Consider the following 15939-nt stretch of genomic DNA (forward strand, 5'->3'; position numbering starts at 1 on the left):
ATATTTTATAGAACATATACAATCCTTTAATCCATGGAAATATATCTATGAGTCTTAATCACACAATCAAATCTCACTCAATTCATAATTTCAATCAAAACAACTCAAAACTTAACAAAAGTCTGAAGGTGTTGTTGTTTTTTTTGCTGTATATTTCTTTTACAATTGTGCTGTTTTAGTTAAATAAAAACTCAAGCTTTCACTAGCACAAAGTACCCAGATCCCCAACCCCCACTCTGACCCCTCCACCATGTGTCTACGCAAAAGTGTCCACAAATTCTCAGACAAAGAATGAAAAAAGCACAACTTCATTTCGAAGGATTTCAGCGATACACTTAACCACTGTTTTCCAGTTTCCAAGATCAGCAAGATTATGAACAACTACAAGTCCTGAGATCAACAGGTCAAAGTTCACAGAGCTCAGACAATATTCCAGTGACCCATGAATGATCATTGGTGATTAAGAAGCACTGAGAAGAAAATCAGAGTCATTCCCTTTTTATCAGGAACAATGCTTCTCTATGGGCTACAACAAACATGGGACACAAATGTATGTTACAATTTTACCATGATTCAGTGCACAAAACACAGCATTTTCAGATAAGATAAGATGGAGATAAAAAACACATAGCAAAAACATAATAAAACCATAATAATAAGTTGGAAAAATGTGTAATAATGATATGTTTTTACAATAGTTACATGTAATGTTCAAAGTTAAATTAAGACCTTAGGTTTTAAGACAAATCTTTCAATCAAATAAAACAAAACATTCAGATTAAAAGAAAACAGAATTCATGCCTTTTTTTGTGCAATGCTTGCACATTAAACTGATCTGGTATCACTTTAACCTTATATTCAATCTACAGTTGCAGAAAAAATAATTAGACCATCAAAAGTCATCAAAAACAATGGTTATGCAATCAAGTACTAACTCCTGTGTGTATCATGTGACTAAAACAGACAGAAAAGAAAACATGGAATGCCTAAAAGCACTGTTTTTGTCAGTACAATGCCATAGCTATTGATGTAAGAACTTGAGTGATTTTGGTTATTATCAAGAAAACCATGAAAAATAGCAAGATATCAGCTCTGAAATTAAACTCTTATGAACTATTTTTGTCGTTATCATTATATTTGTCCAAACAAATGTACCTTTAGTTGTACCAGGCATTAAAATGAACAACAAATTGAAGAAAACAAGGGGTGGTCTAATAATTCTTTCCAAAACTGTTTGATTGCCCCAAGTCTTACATGATCTGCACATTTTTGTATATGTCTGTCTTTACATCAAAAATTTATATATAAAACAAAAAGACAGGAAGCGTTTTAAGGTGCGTTTATTAAATAGTTCTAATATATGTGTATAAAGCAATTACCAGTGAAAGTCTTGGTATCTTTGCAATGGATGATGGGTAAAAAATTCCTAGCTATGTCTCAGAAAACCACCACAGCTTATACTGAAGAAGGGATTTATTTATTTATTTATTTATTGATGATTTACATTTAATGCCTTTATTCAGTGTCATTACATAGAAAGACAGTTGATTATGGAGCTGATATGAAGAAATACAGAAGGAGAGAGAAAGCAAAGTGACAGATGTTAAGTAAGTGACTGTACCTGGAAACAAAATATACCCATAAACATGCAACTACACCAGACCTGGGCCACATGCAGCCCAATGGCAGACAATGACTGGCCCGCATGAGGTCATTGGCAAAATAAAAGTCAATGCAAATACATATCATCATAATACAGTTGCAGAAAAAATTATTAGATCATCAAAAGTCATCAAAAACAATGGTCATGCAATCAAATACTAACTCCTGTGTGTATCATGTGACTAAAACAGACAGAAAAGAAAACATGGAATTCCTAAAAGCACTGTTTTGTCAGTACTATGCCATAGCTATTGATGTAAGAACTGAAGTGTTTTTGTTTATTATCAAGAAAACATGGAAAATGGCTAGATATCAGCTCTGAAATTAAACTGTTACGAGCTATTTTTGTTGTTATCATTATATTTGTCCAAACAAATGTACCTTCAGTTGTACCAGGCATTAAAATGAACAAGAAATTAAAGAAAACAAGGGGTGGTCTAATAATTTTTCCTGTAGATGCAACCAATACAACAGCACAGCCTTTATTTTGAAGGATCAACTAAATTAAAGTTTTTTTGCATATATTTTCCGTACTTAGCATAAGGCTAATGCACTGATTGGTTTGTTGGTCAGTTTTAGCCCATGAAGATGTCAGCTAACGCCAAAAAAAGAAAGACTGATTCAGAATACAGAGTTTTTAACAAGACATGGACTTCTAAGTATTTCTTCACAGTAGCCAGAGGTAAAGAAAAAGAAAAGGAACTGAGATGCAAACAAACAAAGCTGGATGCATTTATTGTTTTTCATGTAAAGTTAAAAGTGGAGCTGGTTTTGCACATTTTTGAACATGTTTTTGGAAATATTCATTAAATAGTTGTATTACATTGCGCCACATTTTCCTTGTATCATTGTACTGTTTCATTTATTGTTTTTATAGAGATATATATTGAACAGAGTCGCAAGTGTATTGATCAGGTCAGTGTTTTTCAACCTTGGGGTCGGGACCCCACGTGGGGTCACCTGGAATTCAAATGGGGTCACCTGAAATTTCTAGTAATTGATAAAAAAAACAAAACAAAATTTACCAATAAAAAAATATATGGTAAATTGACAGAGACAATCCCAATCCATAAAAGACATGACAAACTGTGATGCTGAAACTGAAGCACTGTGGTACTGTTTATCTGTCAAATGTTCATTGTGGTCGGTTTCAGATGCTGCAGCTCTTTCATAATTCATACTTTGAGTTCTTGTTTGTTCAGTATTAATTGTCAGCCTTGTAAATCCAAGCTGGACTGACTGTACATATCCTGACCAAGAAAAAATAAAATTCTCTCTTTGTGCTGTAATCTACACCTGGTTTTTCTGCCTCCGTCCGTAATAATATACATTATATAGACTAAATGTCATCTAAAATTAATGTTTAATTGCAACATAGTATAACAAACTATTGCATGATCAGAAACAAATTAATTTTACCCCCAAAAAAAACAAAAAAAAAAAACATCTCTGTTTTGAATGTCTGGGGTCGCCAGAAATTTGCAATGTTAAAATGGGGTCACAAGCCAGATAAAGTTGGAAACCACTGGATCAGGCCCTTAACAACTGTTTTCTCATGTGGCCCCATAAGAAAATTAATTGCTCACCCCTGAACTACAAACCTGACAGTTTCTATACGCAACAGCAGTTACATTTTCTTGTTCCACCTCTATTGCCAGAACTCTACCTCGGATATCCACAAAGTTGGACCGTTTATCTACAGTTTATGTCTTTGCTAGATCTGCAGACTCTACTGAGGCCAACGTTTGTGTCTGAACTTGGCTACAATGTATGATTTGTATACATTGCTTTGGCATGTTTTTCTTCATCCCAGTATGATTTTTCCTTTTTGCCCACAGTTGTCTTTTCAGTAGCAAAAAAAAAACAACTTTCTAAAAAGGCAGATTTGCATCTTAATGGATCTTAGCAACAGCAGAGGCCCTGTGAACACTGTGCTTTTCAGAGATACAACAGTGCATGATAAAAAAAAAAAACAACAACAACAAAAACAAACAAAAAAATACAATTTCACGTGGGCCCGAAAAATATATTGTGCCCTCCGTCAGATTAATACCCATTCCAGGAGGCTTGTTTGGATTGTGTTGTAAAAACAGATCACTGATAGCAATGTATTAGTGGGGGATTAACATGACTTTCGCCCTGCTTTCTGTGCACAATAAAGCTTTAATCTAGGCTCTGAGCAGGAGGCCGGGCTGCAGGGCCAGGCCAATGAGGTGCCTCTGTGTCTGTAAAATATCGGTTTAGCGCCGCCCATGGGTGTCTCCCATGGTGGTGCCGTGGCCGGGCCTGGCAGCAGACGCGGTGACAGACGCGCCCATGGGATTCCACCTGTCAGCCACAAACGCACTAATCGACAGGCCTCGCATAAGCTGAACTCTCTGTCACCTTTCTGTCAAATCTTCATCTTCTCATTCGTCTGACAGATTCCCTCTGCCCACCCCCACCACCACCACCAACACCACCACCCCCAACACGCTGCCGCCACCTCCCTCCTCATCCATCCCACGGAGCGTCACAAACTCCACCCATCCATCCAACAGCCTTCCTAAAACAACATCAACCCTTCATGCATGCAACACCCAAACCAGATTTATTCTCTCAAACCAAAAAAAAAAAAAAGAAAAAGAAAAAATGGTTTGCTTTCAGGAATAATCCAAAATCTTTTGTGGATCTTCATGCCACTCCCCCGTTACCCCTCCACATTCTGCCTTTCAGCTTTAATGTGACAGAGGTGGGCTTTAATGTTCCCTCGTAATTGGGTAGGAGAGGGAGAGACTGTTTGGGAGGAGGAGGAGGAGGAGGAGGAGGAGGAGGAAGGGTCATGGTCAGGTTTCTCATGGAGGTTATTCTACATCTGTCTCTTAGCAACGATAGGCCGGTCTTTGTACAGTCCTTGAGTTGATTGGTGCATTTTTTTTCCCTCCTTGGTGGCTGAAATGTTTTGCGAGGGGGCTCCATAGCAGACAGGCTTTCTCCCATATTCGGTAGCTTTTAAGAATTTGTTTCCTTGAGCATCACTTGGGCGTGCTGAGGTGTGGCACTCGCTGATTCTTAGCGTTTTTCAAGTGAGCAAAGATCAGGAACCAAAAACTGACAGAACAAATGTATTTGGAAGTTGAATTTACAGCAAAAAATAAATCCTGTCAGGGAACATTTGAGGATCCTTTTAAGATGTTTCCTCTGTGATTAATAATTTATCACACTGACCTTTTCAGTCATCACAGTTCTGAAGAGAACAGCTTCATGGCATTAGAAGAAATGACTGTACTAGACTCAACTTGGGTGATACAGTTCAGCAACTCACACCAAACTCACCACAATTGTGTCACTTATTCTCTTTATCCAGCGTCAGGGAAATGGCAGCCTGGGGTCAAAGGTCATTGGAAGGAGCCAGGGGAACCTCTTGATTCACACCGTCAGCTTGGAGACATCAGAGCAGGGAGCCAGAGTGGCGTGGTGTCAGTCAGACACATAAAACAGGATTAGGAGGGCAATCTGGGGACAAGGAACAGAAATAAAGGAAGAGGGAAAGAAGTCCCCTCCTCACACCATTAGATAGATAGATAGATAGATAGATAGATAGATAGATAGATAGATAGATAGATAGATAGATAGATAGATAGATAGATAGATAGATAGATAGATAGATAGATAGATAGATAGGAGAATATCTGATTTCCATGTTTTTGCTTTATAACAGGTTTCTATCATAATATGAAACTGTTCTCAAATGTTTGTCTGTAGGTTAACAGAAAAAAGGATTTTTTTTTTTTTTTTAATTGAGCAATGAAACTACTTTTATTCTACTGGACAAAATAACAATAATAAATAAATACATGCCTAAAGTTGTTTAGGAATCCAAACAAGTGTCTATTTCAGCTTTTCTCTAATGTAAGGCTTAATGCACACAACATAACATCAGATTCTAAGCAGAAAAAAACAACAACAACTTTGTAGAATGTTTTTTTTTTTTTTTTTTTTAAGAAAAGAGGATTCAGGATTCTGTTTTAGCTTCAGTCTGATTAAAAGTATTAAGTTAAGCCTTCCTACAGTATATTTCCATTGTGGAACAATTTCCTGAATGGGTCAAAGTTCAGAACTGCTGCGCTTCACATTTCACCTTATTCAACATGTAATAATAAAACGTAAACACAAGCAGATCACATATAAACACATAAAGAACAATCTAATATTATTCAATCAGTTATTTAGGAAAGGAACTCTAATAAGTAGTCCTATTTTTTGTCATGCTTTTTCATGTTTTTTCCTCCAACTCGTTTTCTTTTCTTTTCTTTTCTTTTTTTTTTTTGGTCTTTTGACGTTTCAGATTTACTCTAAAAAACAAGAAATGTGTTTTTTTCACAAATGCAATTCACAGGGGGACTAATATGTTTGTACATTTAATTTATAAACGGATTAAAATTCGTAAAATAGCTAAATAAAAAGCTGCCACTGGAATAGACTTACGCACTAGGCTGCTCATCTGTGATGCACTTTGTCGCAACTTCTTTCTCTCTCTCTCTCTCTCTTTTTTTTTTTTTTTTTTAATTTTTCTGTCTCATCCTTCTTTTATTCCTGACTTCTTCTTTTTTTTTTTTTTTTTTAATTTGTATTTGTATTTTTTATTTATTTACTTTTGTTTGCTTTCTAAGTTGATGGTGCTTTTAAAAGCTGGTGAAAATGTAGGGATTGTCGCTCAGAAAAAAGAAAAGAAAAAAAGGAGGAAAAATAGGCTACATGTGTTTTTTTCCCCCAGCATTTGTTGAAAACTTTAACTGGACACAAGGAGTTTTATTCCATTATCAGATATTGACAGATATGAGTCCCACAATAAGCCATTTTCCATTTAAGAATTAAAAAAATTAGTGACGGGCTACTTTTACGCAAGAACTGACGATTGCGTTTCACAGCAGTATATAATAAAATAAATAGCCGATTTTCAGTTTTCTTCGGTGTTCTCACGACAGTAAAATTTGGAGAAATGTTAAATACTTTCGGGTAAAAATAAATAAGTAAAAATGGATCAACAGTGAAACTTGCCCATTTCACTTCAATCCAAAAATGAATCAAGTCGGAAATATTTTATCCACGTGAATCTGAATGTTCCACCACTGTAAATAAAATCTAAAAATGTAAAAGCTAATAATTAATGACTTAGATATTAGATTTTTGAGAGCGTTGTGAAGCAGTTCATGATCCGTTTAAGGCTGTAAGTGAGTTTCTGTCATCAAAAATGCGCAGTAAAACAGCGCAGCGCAAAAATAACGCACTACTAAAATCTAATTTTATATGTCATCATTCGACTGAGATGAAATAGTTGCTATAAATGCTGTAAAATAAAATGGCACCAGAAAAGCCAAGAGACGCATTTGCACAGAGCAGCGGGAAAGGAGGAAAAAAAGTTCAACTGTTATAAATAGATTACATTATCATACGTTATTATAAGATGGAAGTGCCATGTGATTTAGAGTTTAGTCCCGAAGTAAGTGTTATTTGAAATTATTCTAGCGACGTATTTTTATTTATTTATTTTCTGGCTTTCTTAAATTGATTTAAAAAAAAAACAAATAATAAAAGAACTTTATTTAAAACAGCTGATTTTTCTACTCTCCACTTTAAATAATATACTAAATAAGAAAAAAATAATCATAACAACTCAGCCCACAAAGAACATTTTTATCTTTAATGGAATTTTCGTGCTTAATTTTATTTTTATGTTCTTTTTTTTCTGCAGTGAAAATCTGCTTTATTTCGTGTGGTTAAAGGGCTTCTATGGGCTGATCTGTCCTCACTAGGTAAATATTAGCCCGCACTGTACGTAAACAATAACTGTAAGGCTAATGCGTGCGCTCTGATTGGCTTAACCATTTCACTCCTGAGTGCTGATTGGCTGAATCCAAACCATTCTGCGCAATCCCTCCTCAGTTCTCACAAACAGCAGAGAAGCGCCGCCGTCTTATCTATAACCAATCTTAAAATAAAAAAATTAAAAAAAAAAATACATGCAAAGAAAAAAATGGAAAATAACAGTATTTCTCCTACAGGGATCTCAGGTGGTTTTTTTTTTTTTTTTTTTTTTTTTTTTCCACCACACCAGAACAGCCATACTCCTTGGTATTTTCTTCTTTTTCTGGGTTTGTACGTGTGTGGGAAAATGCTCTATTGTTTTATGTTGGCCCTTTGGCACAGAGCACCCAGGGGCCGTCCAGCGCCCTGCTTCATCCTCCTCAAGGTAAACTGTAGTGACAGAGCACTCAGGGGCCCCTCATTAGCTCTCTGTCCACTAAGAAGCAAAGAAGCTGCCTTAATCCTCTCTGTCTTTCTCAATCTGGCAACACAGGACAGAACAGCCAAGCATTTTTATTCTGCTCCCTTCTCCCCCTACTATTATCAGCTGAAAGTGTTAATGTTTGTTAAGCAGGATCTATATTTCCACTTAAGTTACAACAGTACATTCTGCTTGAGCGACATATGTTGTTATTTATTTTGACAATCTAGTTCATACATGACCATTTGTGCATGTTTTATCTATCTTCTATTCCATCTCAATACATTTTAGTGTGGTTTTATTTTTTTTTTTTTCTCCAGCGATTTACTATGATAATTTTAGTCCAGAAGTTGTAAATAAAGTACAATATCAATTAAATCCCCAAACTTTCAACCATAACGTCAACATCAAATTGATCATTTCTGAGCAAAAACAAGAAAAAAAGTCTTGTATCTCTGGATAGAAGTTAAAGGTTTTATCACAGGGGGTCTTTGAAATAACGCTGACGATGAAAATTAAAATAAATCTTGACACACACAAGCAATTAGTTTGATTAAAATGCCTGATTAGTGAGTATATGCAGTCAAAAGCGGCTCCAGAAAACCAGACAACTCTGTTTGGCTTGCTCCTTTGTGCTCAGTCACACACAAACACACACTTCTTATTTGGCAGTCATAAACAACAGAGAATTGAAATGTCAAAATAAACGAAATACACTTTATTTATAAATCTTGAGTTATAATTTAATACGGTACCAACATGTTAACCAATATGCTTTCACAGTACATCAGAGTGGTTGTCAAAAAGAAGTAAACACAAATACACACTCACACTCACACACACACACACACACACACAGACGCATGCTCACACTCACATACACATACTTTAAGTTCAGCAATACCCTGCAGTGGTCTATTGTGCCATAAAGTGGCCTGGGCTCATAAATGCATGAATTAGAACAACATTTTGTACTTGATCATGGAGGCTGTGTGCAGTCTGTACAGTTAATTCATCTCCTTTAGAAACTGTACGTATATAAGAGGCCCAGTGCTTCTAAAATCTCTCTGAAACAGTCGATGTAAACAACTTGGATATATAAATGAAATGTTCAGCAATGCATTAATCATTAATTCAGTAATGTCATTACTTTTGTCGTAACAGTTCTGAGTGTTAATCTGATATTAGCTATGCGACATTCACTCCTCTTATTTGTTATCATTCTTGTTAAATGAGAAATAGTAGGAAAGAAAAAAAAAGAGTTTCGCAGCATGAAAACAAACGAATTTGATGAGAAAAAAAAACACGCAGGCTTAAATTTGTATAAAATGTTGACATCAGGTAAACAGGAAAACAGGAAGAAAGATAGAAATGCACATCAATACTGTGTGGGTTTCTTTTGATCCAAGTAAATACATGTATTATTAAATATAGATTAAATGACTTGACAAAATCAGCATAAATGGAAAATTAATAGAATTAACCTTTGCTGCCATATTAAACAAAAATAGTTGAGGAAATATTCGTGAATTCATATCAAAAGTAATAATATTACTTAACAAGTAATGCATTACTGGTGTCTAATTTGAGAAGTGCAGTTTTCAAATACTTTTCGCTCTATTTATATTTGTATGCCGATAATACAAATAACAATAAGTAACAAAACTTACTAAAACAGAGCGTTAATCTCATCCATTTTGTTTCCACTAGGTTTAAGTCAGATAAACCTGTTATCGATCAGTAGATGCTGGGTTTCAATACTGTGTTAAATATTTCTGAAATGTTCCTTAAGTCCAAAGTGCCATGTCTGGAAGGTATAAAATAATAACAGATCGACACAAGACAATCCCTGCAGTTTTCTCACTACCCGGGGCAAAAAATACATAAAATATGGAAAAGGAGCCAAAACATAATTTACAAGCACGATAAATATACACACAGGGTCCAATAAATATTGTTTGTTATCCCAAAAGCCATAGACTGAGTAGTCACCACACTGCCAGAGTGTCCATCAGAACCAGTTATTTCATCCCCTGTTCTCCCACAAAATATTATCTCACCTCTAACAAGGGAAAAATTCTGCCGATGGGGTCAGATCGTTTAACATTTCCAAAATGGTTCATTTATTTCCTGTCTGGACGCAGAGGGGCGCAGTGCACACCAACGCACATCGCTGCTCCAGCATCCAGAAAATGGCGGTTGATAGAAGGGAAAATGATAAATTAAGTATATTCTTGCAAATTGGAGTGTAATTTTCTTACTCCACTTGCAGTTTTTTCCCCTGTTTAAGACAACTGGGAGCTTCGGATGCAGTTAAAATGACTGGATTTGAGGTATGGGACCTGTTCTGACCTTAAAAGCACTGATGTAGTTTCTTATTGAATAGGCATGTAAGGCCAGTTGAAGCTGCTCCCGGACAGCAGCATGTCCCTTATGAGAGTTTCTATGGGGGTCTTTCCCACCAGGCGGACGAAGAAAAGCTGCTCTATGACAGAAGAAGAGACGGTGCGGAGGGAAGGCAAGCGGAGCAAGAGCTTCCCAAACCTGTTCGGCTGGTTCGGATACTGGCTCCTCACATACTCCTCTAAAGCACACTGGGATTTCTCCTGCAGACCCTCCACGTGGGCCACGTCCGACAGGCCGCAAGCATCTGCACACAGAAAAAAACCATAGATGAGGGAAGATTTGTTAGCATATAGAGTCAAACACATGCAGGAATAAAGAAATACAGAACAGACCAGTGGTAAAGATGTAAAATGAAATAAAAATGACAGAAACAAAAATCAGAACTGCAGTGGCTGCATTCAAATTTCACCTCTTAGCTTAGCCTATTTCCTTTAAATCGCAGTCAGTCTGATAAATAAGTGTTGAAATGGTGCAGTAAAGCACTTGTAGCTAACAGGTTTCTATAATTTAACAGCAAAAACACTGCATCAGAGACAGTCAGGTCATAATGTGCAATAACAGTGCAAGAAAGTGTCAAAATATTATAAATGACATAGATATGGTGAGTTCAAATCTCTGGATTTGCACTTAATGTTTCAGTGTATAAATATAGCATATAATGTTTTATTGTCATTTTGAGTTACTAACACTGTGCCATTAGTGTTTAAGATGGCAGCAGCACCTCCATAGAACTAAAAAAAGGAGCACGAAACCCCGGCATCCCCTGCCCTCGTGTATACCTTTCCATACAGTAGGCCTATGTGTGGCTCAGTATACACACTGCAGCCCCCTGTTTACACTGTAGTGCTGCAGGCCGGATGGTAGTCGGGGTTAAAGAACGGTTACTCTGTCCCAGTTTAAAGCCACGTGTTCAGATGTGCTCACGGGGACTAAAATAGAACTACATTGGAGACCTGTTTTATTTTTTACTTTAAAGCACTCATCCCTCTGAATCCGGCTCACTATCCAGCCGTCAAACATCATTATGACTGATATTATGGAACTCTAAAATAACTAGTGCACACACAGTAATATGCTTTGCACAGGATGGTCATAAGGTCTTTCTAGGTTCAACAATATAACTATAAGCAACAGGGAAAGAAGAAGAAAAAGAAGAAATGTTTTTTTTTACATTAACATTATTGACATTTTGTTTTTTTTTCCCCAAAAAATTATATAACAGCAAGAAAATAAAGAAACAATTTCACATTATTTTAGTTTTCACTATTTTACGATGTAAGCAAATAATCCAAAATAAACATAAAGAGTCTGAATTTAGATCTTAAATTTGAAGTATAAACTAGATTCAGTTGAATTCTTTGCGGCAGAGTACTTTTCTTATACATCTGATAATAAGGAAGCGTCATCTAAAATATTAGAAACAGGTAAATATGTAAACCGTCTTGTAAAGACATATCTTATGTTTTATATCGAATGATCTAGTTTGGATTTTAGAGCAGGTTCCAACTCAAACCCACTTTAGTAACATTTATTTTACTGTATCATATTCTACATTTAATACTAAGGAATTACATAATATTAATAATGATCATTAATAATGACATTAGTGTCCCTGGATGACCTGTTCAACAGTTATAGATATAGAAAACGCTTTGTAAAAGTTACCAACATAAAATTTTATATATATATATATATATATATATATATATATATATATATATAGGTTTGTTTTTTTTTTTCCCTCTCCCCATAATTGTTGTTAACTGGAGGTCAGAGTTCAGATTAACCACATATTAAATAAAAAAATGTTTTAAAGTTTTGTAGCCAAATATCCATTATGTTGTTTATTTGAAAGAAATGTAATCAGGGAAAAAGTACAAATCTTAATTTAACAATGTGGTCCCACTTTACAATAAAATTAATTAATTAAATAATTAAACAAGTAAATAAATATTTAAGGTAGGTATTTTTGAAACATTCTGTTTTTACTTTTTTTATGAGTGGTCTACAATTACTTCTACCTGTTTATAGTTAAAAAATGACCTACATAGCCAAATTTTCATAGTTTAATTGTTTTATTTTTTATGTACAGCCTGCAGGGTTTTCTCTATTCTTAACCTATTTATGTATTGATAATATAATTTTTTGTTTATGCTGATGCACCAGCCTATATATTTATTTGTTTATTTATTTGTTTGTGTATTTCTTCTCGTGCAGTTGCCTACTATGTGCCTGTTTGTGCTTCCTTCTCCTCATAAACTCTGTAAAGGTGCATGTGTGGCCTGTATCTGTGGGCTTCATCTTTACCTGTGGTGAACAGTACGATGGCCTTAATGCAGCTGTACTCCGCTGAATCCACATGCAGCACTTTGAGCTTCTCCACCTGCTCCTGGAAGACCCGGATGTGGTCCATGAAGGCCACCACCCGGTCCGCGGACATAGGGGACGCGTGCAGCCCGGCGGCGGCCAGCAGCGGCGCGACGTGCACGGGCATGGAGCACTGAGCGGCGTTCAGGACGAACAGTTCGCTCCAGGTGAGGCGCAGCAGAGCCACCTGGTCCGGTACCTGCAGGTCCGGGAAGAAAGGGATGTTGCGGGCCCACTCCACGGCGCTGAAGAGCATCCTGGCCGCCAGCTCGCAGATGTTCTCTATGCCCATGATGTTGTTGCTCTGCAGACACTGAGAGCCGAACCTGGAGGTGGGGTAGGGTTCGGCCCGCAGGAGGAGGGAGATGTAACCCGACAGATAGGAGTGACACTGCAGAGGGTCTCCGTTTGTCAGGGCAAACTGGCCATGATAGGACTGCGTGGGGAGCCTGCCTCTCTGAACAGCTGTAAAAAAAAAAAAAAATAAAAAAAAAATGACAGAAATGTCAAATGAACCTGGAAGGCGGTTGAATAAGCACATGTATGACATTTAGATGAATATACCATTAAAACACAAGACGCACGAGTAAAATAGCAGTCACACCCATTCGTGTATTAGCTACAGTGATATATCTTGTGAAAAAATACACACACTCACACACAAAAATTCAGGCCAGTTAATGGTAGACTGACTTATTAGAAATGGACAGGGATAAGTGCTTCAGACAGCTCCTGGAAACACACCAGCCACATTCAGCTCAAAAGGCCACGACCTGCCTTCATGTTTGGATTTTTTCTTCTTTTTTATTACCAATAAATTATCTAAAATCCACACTGTGTACATCTGTATGGACGCGCTTAAAGATTTAAAATAAAATCAGATCCACCATGTTGGCGAGTTGCTAACTTTGTTTACTGGCAGTGAGTAGGCCTGGTTTTTAATTAATTATTTATTTATTTTTAAATTATTGTTGGTAAAAAAAAAATCTATGCCAAACTAGCTATACTAAAAATATAAAATAAACCAGCTATGTAAATAAATAAAATGGCTGCGAGTGTTAAATAAAATGCCTTGCAGTTGCTGTGGACGCACGCGCCTGCGGTAGGCCTACAGTAGGGTAAACTGGGCCTGCGCATGAATAATAAACAACTACACGGTCACCGGGTCCACTTAGGTTCAGATCATGTAAAGAGGCTACGTCGTCCGCTTGAAGGAAACAGTTTAAACGACAAAAACTATAAAAATCAAACGACGTAAACGACGCGTAATTCGGACATGTGACATTCCCAGCTGATAGTGGATGTTTCGGCTGCACAATGGCCGTGGTAGGACTGTCCAAAGCGGCCGATTCACGACAACAATACACTTTTCTGCCCTGCAACCTACTTATGTCTGTGGTAACACGAATATGACGATATAAAGGTTAGGATTTAATAATAATAATAATGATAAAAAAAAAAGGTCGATACTAGAAGTGAGTTTCCATGAATAGGCGCAGAAATAGTGTCTGGTATCACGGCCATAGACAAAGACAACACAAGCGGCTGTGCGCAGAAAGAGATGCTGTAGCCTATATAATATACATGAGCTGCACATATTCATAACACAGTTCGTAACACATACATATGATTAAAAATATTTTCTATAAATGCACATGTTTTTAAAATAAGCCGCCGGTGGCTGATATGATCAGATAATAGCGATAGCAACAACAGGAGGATGCCAGTACCTTCCCTCCGCATGCCGACTTTGAGGCATTTCTTGAGGCGACAGTACTGGCACTGGTTGCGGTGATGCTGGTCTACGGGACAGTTCCTGTTGGCCCTGCAGGTGTAGCTCAGGTTCCTTCTGACGCTGCGTTTAAAGAAGCTTTTACATCCCTCACATGTGAACTGTCCGTAGTGTTTCCCGCTGGATTTATCCCCGCACACGATGCACTCGATCTGCTGGCTCTGTTGTTTGTCCATAGACGAGGAGGAGGAGGAAGAAGAGGAGGTGTTGTTGTTATTGTTGCTGCCGGACGTCGTGGTCGTGGTACTGGACGCGTTGGGCTGCGGTGCGCCCTGGGGTACCGCTGGTCCCGGGGGTATTTCCAGAGAAGGTGCCGGGTTCATGTGTCCCGTCAGCTCCCCAGGCAGAGACAGAGGGGCGACCTGGGACACCGGGGAGGAGAGGGTCCCCTGAGTGTCCCCCACGCCTTCTGTGTTTCTCCACGCCACCATAGCCATATCTACTGTCTCCAAAACTTTACGCGCCCAACTTTACTCTTTTTACGCGATAATTAAAGCACACGACGCGTCGGCATGAATTTACACTTTTAAAGAATGTGTGACAAAATCGGAGCAAATTAAACACAAATGATGTCTTAAAACAGACGCAGACCTCATAAGATACCGGCAATGGAATTATAACGCGCGACTTCACAACTAAAGAATGGGCAGTCACCCTGAAACTGCTTCGGCGCCGTGGAAATCCAAAAAGGAAGCTTCATTCAGAACGAGATAATGCACTATAACATCCACAGAGGGAAAAAATAAAGACAGACAAAACAGTGGGAACATCCACGGAGAGAAGAAACGTTATCCTCAAAAATACAGCCTACAATCTGATTCCTTCTGTCCCGTGTGTCCAGATTTAAGGGCTACCCATCGAGCAGATCCTTCATCAGATACAGAGCCGCCACACCAGGCTTTCCAGACGCTCCCTGCTCTCCCGATCAGTCAGAAGTTACATTAAAAAGCCAGCGGTGGGAGAGAGAGAAGGGTGATGGATGGATGATTTTGATGATGCTTTGCTCCGGGACGGAGGAAGAGAATGGTGCGTCCTAACGTCACGGGTTGTGACTCGGTTACGTTGGTGTTTGGGGCGGAGTCACGGCGCGCAGAAGCTGATCTGAGAGCAGCGACGTGGAGGAGATGCAGTTGATCTGTTTTTTTTTTTTTTTTTTTTTCTATCCTGCCATAGTATTTTTTTTTTGTCCACTCCCTTCCTCTATCCGTCAGTATGTCTATGTGGCAACTAGCCACTTTCATTCCAATACCTCTGTCATTCTGTTTATTATTTTATTATTGTATCTTATTGTAATATAGGCGACTGTGCAAATAAGTGGTGAATAGATAAACCAGAAAAGTGTGAAGAAAGTTAAAAAAAAAAAAAAAAAAGAAAAAAGTGGAGTAAAGACACAACATAGGCTATCATAACTACAGCAATTTGATGCCACCTAGTGTCATAATCA

The 15939-nt window shown here is 37.6% G+C and overlaps 1 protein-coding gene across 1 annotated transcript; it reads right to left on the reverse strand.

Annotated features, from left to right (window-relative positions):
* Positions 1-8627: 8627 nt before the first annotated feature.
* LOC115415732 (COUP transcription factor 2-like) lies at positions 8628-15528 on the reverse strand. Its single transcript, XM_030129377.1, has 3 exons — positions 14434-15528; positions 12644-13168; positions 8628-10580 (listed from the first exon to the last, which is right to left on the reverse strand). The coding sequence occupies exons 1-3, from the start codon at positions 14930-14932 to the stop codon at positions 10306-10308; spliced, it is 1299 nt and encodes a 432-aa protein (XP_029985237.1). The 5' UTR covers positions 14933-15528; the 3' UTR covers positions 8628-10305.
* Between the last annotated feature and the right edge of the window lie 411 nt (positions 15529-15939).

Source organism: Sphaeramia orbicularis, chromosome 3 (genome assembly GCF_902148855.1).
Source record: "Sphaeramia orbicularis chromosome 3, fSphaOr1.1, whole genome shotgun sequence".
NCBI classification, from domain to species: Eukaryota; Metazoa; Chordata; class Actinopteri; order Kurtiformes; family Apogonidae; genus Sphaeramia; species Sphaeramia orbicularis.

Bases quoted from the DNA above. Each gene is read 5' to 3' on its own strand.
- LOC115415732 (XM_030129377.1), bottom strand. From the start codon at position 14,932: ATGGCTATGGTGGCGTGGAGAAACACAGAAGGCGTGGGGGACACTCAG. The intron at 13,169-14,433 runs GTACTGGCATCC...TTTTTTTTACAG, and splicing joins AGTCGGCATGCGGAGGGAAG to CTGTTCAGAGAGGCAGGCTC. The intron at 10,581-12,643 runs GTAAAGATGAAG...TTCTGTGTGCAG, and splicing joins CATCGTACTGTTCACCACAG to ATGCTTGCGGCCTGTCGGAC.